This window comes from Astatotilapia calliptera, chromosome 1, assembly GCF_900246225.1.
Source record: "Astatotilapia calliptera chromosome 1, fAstCal1.2, whole genome shotgun sequence".
NCBI classification, from domain to species: Eukaryota; Metazoa; Chordata; class Actinopteri; order Cichliformes; family Cichlidae; genus Astatotilapia; species Astatotilapia calliptera.
This window is the reverse complement of record NC_039302.1, coordinates 7,158,918-7,167,116: the sequence shown is the minus strand read 5'-3', so window position 1 is coordinate 7,167,116 and position 8,199 is coordinate 7,158,918. Positions and strand designations below refer to the sequence as shown.

At 40.2% G+C, this 8,199-nt stretch overlaps 1 protein-coding gene across 1 annotated transcript; it reads right to left on the bottom strand.

The window, feature by feature from the left end:
- Positions 1–2,723: 2,723 nt before the first annotated feature.
- Positions 2,724–7,981, bottom strand: slc35c1 (solute carrier family 35 member C1). The gene is made up of 2 exons (XM_026160494.1): positions 7,316–7,981; positions 2,724–4,200 (listed from the first exon to the last, which is right to left on the bottom strand). The coding sequence occupies exons 1-2, from the start codon at positions 7,962–7,964 to the stop codon at positions 3,620–3,622; spliced, it is 1,230 nt and encodes a 409-aa protein (XP_026016279.1). The 5' UTR covers positions 7,965–7,981; the 3' UTR covers positions 2,724–3,619.
- Positions 7,982–8,199: the final 218 nt, after the last annotated feature.

The window sequence follows — 8,199 nt, the reverse complement described above, 5'->3', positions numbered from 1 at the left end:
CAATCATAAAATTTGACACCCTGCCCCCCCCCCCCCCCCCAAACAGATATTGGTTTGTTGCTTCAAGACAACACTGTGCAACAAGGGTAGTCAAACACCAAGTTATTCTATAATAAGCTTTATTATTACAACAAGGATGAACAAACAATAAATAAACAATGTAAACATTTCACAGAACAATAAAACACCAAAATACATGCAACATTTGACCCTAACCCCATGCCCATGCGCATGCACACACACACACATACACACACACACACACACAAACACACACACGTTGTGTTTCCATCACATCTGGGGACTTTACATTAACTTACATTTATTTCCTGGAGACTTATCCTGACCCCACCCATCACAAGTCCCTGCCTGAACCTAACCCAAACCTTATCCTAAACCTAACCTTACCCTAACCCTGACTCAAGCCTTCACCCTAAAATTTAATGATTTTCCTTGCAATTTGTCCCCATAAAGTAGGCGAGACCTCACAATGTTTGTAAACAGATTTGTGTCCCCACAACAATAAATAATACACGTCCACACACACACACACACACACACAATTACTTTACCAACTGACCCCTAAGCGCCCAAGTGTCCCTGAAACCTGATTCAGGGATCCACTACTTCACTGTCACTCCCCGAAAGCTCGCTGTCCTCACTTTCTGAGGACAGAAAATGCACATTCCCTTGGTTTCCTTCAATAAAAGGTTTTTATGTCCGTGTCCTGTAATCACCAGTAGATTGTAAAGTAAAAAACATTGACTATGATCATATAAATGCACACAAACACATCTCTACACACATATGCTAGTGCATTTTATTGCCTGAAAAAAAACTAGGCTAACAGCACAGTGTTGCCTTGAGGCAACGAATGAAAATTAAGTTTTACTGTATAAATAAATTTTAAAAAGTAGAACAAACAATCAAATATGCTTCTTAACATATTCATGCACATACAAATATTTTTATATACATTTATTTCACTATAAACATGTAAAATAGTGATCTTTATCTTACCTCCTAATGGGGATGCCTCTCATGTACTGCAGCTTGCAGAAAGGGACCCCCCCCCCCAAATGAAAGTCACACCACCTTCAATTCATCATTTTATTGGAAAGAGATGTGCCTGGTAGCATTAGTTGAGAAAAAAAAAAAAACTTTTTTTTTTTTTTGTGAGGCATGAAAATGTGGTTTGCTGCCTTAGGGCAACGCTACGCAGTAGAGGGTTAGGGCGAAGTACCGAAAACATCAGTATTTTTTGCATCATCAGCTGAATGCATGCAAGTTTCAGTGCTAATGTGATGCAGTCTTAGCGGCTACAGCGTTACAGCTGGGCTTCATCCACGATGTTGGTAACAACTTTCACATATAAAGCATACTGGCCCAGCAGAGAGTCTGTATAACGCAACATGCTGTAAATAAAGAATCGGTGAAAGCTCAAGACTCTAAACATGACTTGCTCCCATCTAGTTTATGTATTCAGCATAAGTTACCATGGTGATTTTTCCTGGTGAAAAGAGAGCCACCTTGATAGAAGGTAGAAGAAAACAGACTTTAAGCTCTACATAGCGTTGTAGCACACATCTTTGGTGTTGTGTTTAAGAATTTTCAATCAGAAAATATTGACAAATTTTGTAAGAAAAAAACAAAACATAAATTTGTTATTTTAAAATAAGTAAAGTACTGAAAAAAGGTTATTGAGAGATACTAGAGAACTATGTAGATAAATAAATATACTGAAAATGACTAAAGTTCATCATATACATTTAATAAAGAAACATTGTTTTATAAGAGTCATTTCTTAGCTTTTATTCATTCATATCAAATAGCTTTATGTTTCAGGGAAACTTCTCCATGTGCCAAGAATCAGCCACATTAAGTGGAAGAAAATATGTCACAATGACTGATCTTCTTTCCCATGTCCCAAATGAGCTACTGACATGACAACCAGGTTCATTTATCGCACAGGGAAGTGAAAGGGAAATGAGGAAAATGAGGCTGGCCTTTAACATTTTCTTAACAAGTGTCACACAGGAAATGATGTCAAAACTCAAACTTTACTACATTTGCTCTGGACTTTTGATCTATGGAAAATGTCTGTATAAAAATTAGTGGTGCAACGGATCAAAAATCTCACGGTTCGGATCGGATCACGGTTTTAAGTCACGGATCGCATCAATTTTCGGATCAGCAAAAAAAAAAAGAAAAAAAGAAAAAAGACAAAAATTGAACATTATTTACTTATTGAAGTATTTTTTTTTTCATTCCACGCAATTATTAAAAAAAAAAAATGGTACAATATAGGGAGTACAGTCTTTGTATCTACCACTCAATTCAATTTTATTTATAAATCTCCAAATCACAACAACAGTCGCCTTAAGGCGCTTTATATTGTAAGGTAGACCCTACAATAATACATACCGCTCATTATATCGTACTCTGCTGTGATATAATGAGCTGTCACGGTCACGTAGCTTTCCGTTGCCCTGGAGGTCCACCCATTTGTAGTAGTTAGGGCAACAGAAGATGCCTGGGACAGTTCAGCCATAACTTAAATCTTCTCCTGCTCATACATGCTTGGAACGATCTTGCCACTAAAGTGGACGCGAACGGGATATCATAGTTTAAACCCCTTGTTTTGCACGACGGAATACGGCCTCCAGTCTGCAGCTAAACACCCCAATAGCTTTTGTAATAGCTTTAGCCCGGTCGGACTGGGCAGCAAAGGGCTGCTTAAATACCGCAAACTCCTCCGCTCCTCCACTTGGACCGCTAGCGCTGGCCATAACTATAGCTTGACCCACCACGCGCACCATACACATACTTTTTTTTCTTCTTCTTTTTCGAATCTTCGGATCACGTGCGTACCAAACCGTGGAGTGGGATCGGTTCGGATTACGGATCAACCATGATCCGTTGCACCACTAATAAAAACTATACATTTCATTTGTCAACTGTAAATCAAAAGAGTACATGTGAAAACTATCATTTCATTAGCAAAGAGACCATAAATTACAATCTTTCATTCTGTTAAACTTAAATGCTGCGATGATTTTATGACACCTTAAAAAGCGAGATCACAAATTATAAAACCTTTTCAAGTAGCTTCTTTTGAATAAACCAGGTGCAGTTATAGTAAACTGTGGCATATGAAAATACATATTCACATATTCAAACAGGTCCTTTTCCTGATCTGCTTCACATTTGTTTGGAAATGTGATTATGAAATGAATATATCTCATGACAATATTTACTTTTAATTTCCAGTATTATTTAGTTCAAAAGCAAGTAGTAAATGGTGTACAGTTCAAAACTGTAACAGACTAAAACATTCATGGACTGCTTTCCTTAAGGATAAAAAAGGCCTGTAGTAGATCAATCAGTTACACAAGGTTTCTGATTACCTTGTCCCTCACATCTTCAATAAACTTCAACAAATTACCAATTCCCCTAACCTCTCGACATTTGTCACATAAAAACAAACAAAAACAAAAAGACAGGTTCCACAAATATCATAATTAACTTACTTTCCTTTTTCCTCTGGAATAAAAGTTACTTCCTTTGTACTGTCACAACATTCTCAGCCCACATAGATAAAACGCCAAAGTTTAATAACTTACACTGCTTGGTTTTCTTTATCCCCTGAAAGCAATTTTTCCTTTGCTGAGTCCTGAGGGACTGTGTTGGGACTCTTCTTCATTTCTAGACTTTTTACCCAAGTATAAGCAGACGAACCACCAAGAACCATCATGTTACTGGTCCACCACAGCAGGGTTTTAGTGGAAGAGTTGTACACTACTGCGATGACGGTCTGTGCACAGGCCTTTGCAGTCCCTGAGACATTATGCGTGAGCGGGCTTGTATATTTGATCTGGAGCCCTGTAACATAGCCTATGGCAAAACCAAACACTCCTCCGAGAGTCATCATTCCCCAAAAGCTGATGTCAGTGAGACGGCTGAACTTGATGAGCTGGCCCAACTCTCCGAACACAAGGATGAGAGGGAGGAAGAGGACGCAGGCGTTAATGTTGTTATAGTAGGACAGTTTCCAGATGTTTCCATCCAGGGCAGGCATTACCTTCTTAGTATAGATGGCATTGAGAGAGACGCAGGCGCTAGCCAGCACCCCAAAAAATATGCCTGTCCAGGAGAGGGACCCTGTGATGCCTTCCTGGTCCACACCAAGCCAGAAACCACCTGGAAAGCACAACATACAATCAAATATTTTAAACACTTAAATATCTAGTATTTCATTTTTAATCTACACCCATTCAGTGTAACCCTATCCTGTCACTGTAACACTGCGTGTGGCAAAAAAAAAAGCCCAGCTCAAAACAATGTGACAAAGGATGGAAACTGCACAGTCTTAGGGTGATATGAAGTGTTGCAATGTTTATGAATGTTAACATACACGAGGTATGAGTGTATGCATGTGATCAGTGTGAATTGGGAGGGTGAGATGAGCAGAGAAGAGCCAATGAGAGGTTCTGGTAAGGCTGTTTCATGGTGCCTTAAGTCCAGCCTGTTCAGGTGTGCTACATAAACTAGGTCAACTCCACCCACCAGTTTCCTGGAAGTGATTAGAACGAGAAAGCCAACATGGAAAGTGAGCCCTGTGGCTGTCACATGTGGTACAGCTCTGCACACGCACGCAGTTTGTGTCAGGAAACAGGGACACACCAGGGAGTTTATTTCCCACTTCCAGGTTATTGTAGAAACTGAGTTTCTGTGACAACCTGACCTACTTCTAAGGTGCATGAAAAAAAATATAAAAAAAGAGAAAAGAATGTAATCTGACAATGTGAAAATTCCATGACAATGCCCATTTCTAGGCTATCCCAGTATGGAAACATTTTGAATAGTATAGTATTAACACTATAACTTTTCCCTCCCTAAAATTTGATGCAGTTCTCTAAAATCGAGTATTATCCAGGCTGTATTTACAGCACAGCAAACTAAAAACTTCTATTGGCCTGCAAACCTTCTGAGTGTTATATTTCATATTTTCTTCGTTTCATACAGTTCTGTGCAAAAGTCTTAAACAACCCTTCATTTCTTCACATTTTGCAAGCGAAATGTAAGTAGGTGCAGAAAATTTGCAAAGATTTGCACATGGGTCACCATGGCAGGCCTGAACTGTCAAATCATAGCAGGGCTCTAGAGTGCGACCAATTTGGTCGCAAATGCGACCAAATTTTTCAGTGGTGCGACTAAAAATAAATATTTGGTCGCACAGGTGCGACCAACTGTTCCGGTAACAAAAAAAAAATCTCTGTAACTCTCCGTGTGGTCAACAACAGACACACATTATGCCCCTATCGTGGACTAAACCAATCAGAGATAGTCAGGGGCGGGACCTCTCTGATTGGCCGTGGTCCAGTTGAAAGTGCAGGTGGAAGAGAGAGGTGAGTAGCTTGAATAAAGCGATATCAATTCATTAACGGATTCCACACAAAGACCTAAACACGGAGCGGACCCAACACATCAGAATCAGCTTCGTCTTTCTCGGCTTTCTCACCCGACGGCCTGAACACGGACACGCTGTCGGAGCTTAGCGATTCTTCGGGTCCGCGCTGTGTTTACGTCTTTTTGCGCTGATTCTGAGCTGCAGGTTTTGCCTCTCTCCAACCAAAATTCACCGAGCCTGCAGCAAAAGAAGCAGCAAACTGCGCTTCACATTTGATCAATGTCGTCATGAATTCCCTCTGACTTTTGCTGTTTTGCTTCCACCACGATAAAAATCACACTTCCTGCACAGCTCTCTCTCTCTCTCTGTACTTCAGGAACAGTTTCCCGTCTCAAATCTGTTTTCTGCATTATTCATTCGCTTATTACCCACCAGTCTAGCGTTGTTTACAGCGCTTTTTCTTTTTTCACTTAAATGACCTCGGACAAGAAAGCCTAATTTCTGCTGTTCAATACTGAAGAAATTTAAATTTCTTAAAATTATGCAAAATTGCACAATATTGCAGAATATTTTTAAGGTTATCTGTTATAAAAAGCCAGACCAGGAAAATCTCCTTCATGTTTTCCTGTGTTTTATTCTCAGTTACTTTCACACAAAGGCATCTGCTGTGATTTTCACAATTCTGATGAAGTCTCATGTGTATCAGTACTGATAAATGATCAGAATTATAATATTTCTGACTGTCTGAGGCTAAATTGAATCAAATCAGGACTTTGAGAACCGGAATTGAATGGATTATAGAAATCAGTGATGATACTCAGCCCTAGTGAGCAGCCTAGGCCTGAGAGAAGTGGATGTACTGTAGCTGTGGGTAATAAGAAAAGATGAAAAGAACTATTGATAACTTTTTTGTTAAGTTAAGGCCTGATCTGTCTGAAATTCATAGCCAGTGCTCTGACACGGTGCCATCAATATTTGAATGCTGAAAAAGCACAGTGTATCCAGAAAACACATTATATGCTGCAGTAAATGCACTGCCCAAGTGTCCCCTCTCCCCACGGCCTTTCAGCAGCAGACAGCAGCAAACAGGTTGTCAGAGGAGGCCAAGATGATGATTAAGTTTTTAACATTTTCTACAATATTGACAAAGCACTTTAAGCACAAGTTTGTTAGTTAATAATTTAGAAATTAATATTGTCTGTATGGACTTCCCCCCCCCCAAAGAAAGTGCACATGTAAAACTGCGGTGTTAAGCGATGCGGTTGAAAAATTTGAGTGCGCCTAACTTTTGTGCCGGTACGCCTAAATTTTTAAAGTTAGGCGTACCGGTGCGCCCATGTCAAAAAGTTAGTCTAGAGCCCTGCATAGTATGGCAGTGAGTTTTAGAGAGGAACGAAAAAAGCTGCCTGTCAGCAGCTAGTGAGTAGTAACAAATGCTTTGTCTTTTGAGATGTGGCGAGGTACGATAGACGTATTCCAGGCTAGCAGTTATCCATGAAATGAAGGTAAAATTTTCAGGTTCTCCACTCACAGCACCGTCTTCCTGTTTTTACTTTTGTTGCTCCCGCCTCATAAACGTTTGGCCAATATGCAGACTGAAAATTGTCACGTGATTTGTAGTGAAGCATTTCGCTTGGAGTTTACAAACTCACGAACTGATTCAGACCAGAGTAAACGAATTACAGCTGAGAAAACGCTCTATTTTAAAAGTGAGATATAGATATATATATAGTCAGTATTATTATTATTATTATTATTATTATTATGCAGAACCGAGTGTCCGTTTCCACCACTGTTGGTGTCATTTAGCTTTCTGAAAGGAGAAACTAAGTGCAGACTTATTTACAGCCAGTGACCAATTATCACGTGCAAATCATTATAAGGAACATGTCAGGGTAAACGCACCTAATATGATCCCACAGCACGCCAGAGCCCTGAAAGACGTGGTTTGTTTCAGGATAATGTACGATAACAGCACATTGAAAACTGTGCTCAGAGAGCGGCCGATCGTGTAGAAAGCCACCCCGAGATGTTTCAGGCACAAGTTGTTGAAGGTGATCATGCCGATGAACACGATGGACAGCGGTAGGACCTCCCGGGACAGCTTCACGTCAAACCTGACCGAGGGGAAGTCGATGAGTCGGGGGCACATTTTTGATAGCAGCTGCATGAGCCAGCAAAGTGCCACAGTGACCACACACTGATAAAAAGTGACGAACAACGGCGCGTCCAAGTCTTTGTTGTCCAGCAGGTGATTATTGAGGAACACCATCGTTATCGAGATAAACCAGTATAGCGCAACCACAGCTGCTATTCTCACTGCTCGAAATACGAAAGTCTCTCTGGATTCGTCCCGGTCCATCATTTCAGAACCGCTCAAAGCCATCCTCAAGATGCTGGAGCGCTTCAGCTGTGTCCTGTTCATGAGTGCAGATGAAGAAAACGAACCTGAGTAAAAGCTGGGACATTTACATGAGCTAATACGCCGCTCAAGACCAGCAAACTGACTGTATGAAAAAGCCAAACATGACTGCTGTTTGGTCAGTGCCGTCATCAAAGAGATTTCCGATCTGATCTTTTCAACATAAAAGCCCAATTCAAGCCTGTCAGAAATCGTTTCGTATTCCCATTAAAAATACTTTGCAAACAGATTTTATGTTTTACTCTGCTTTAACAGGCTAATTGCTAATCTTTGGCTTCTGTTGTTAAAAAGTGAATACTGTAAATCGTCATTATTGTATTCTCTTCTTTCATTAAGTGAACATTTGCTCTAAGCTTTACGTTTACTT

Bases quoted from the DNA above. Each gene is read 5' to 3' on its own strand.
- slc35c1 (XM_026160494.1), bottom strand. From the start codon at position 7,964: ATGACGGCACTGACCAAACAGCAGTCATGTTTGGCTTTTTCATACAGT. The intron at 4,201-7,315 runs GTGCGTTTACCC...TGTGCTTTCCAG, and splicing joins GTGCTGTGGGATCATATTAG to GTGGTTTCTGGCTTGGTGTG.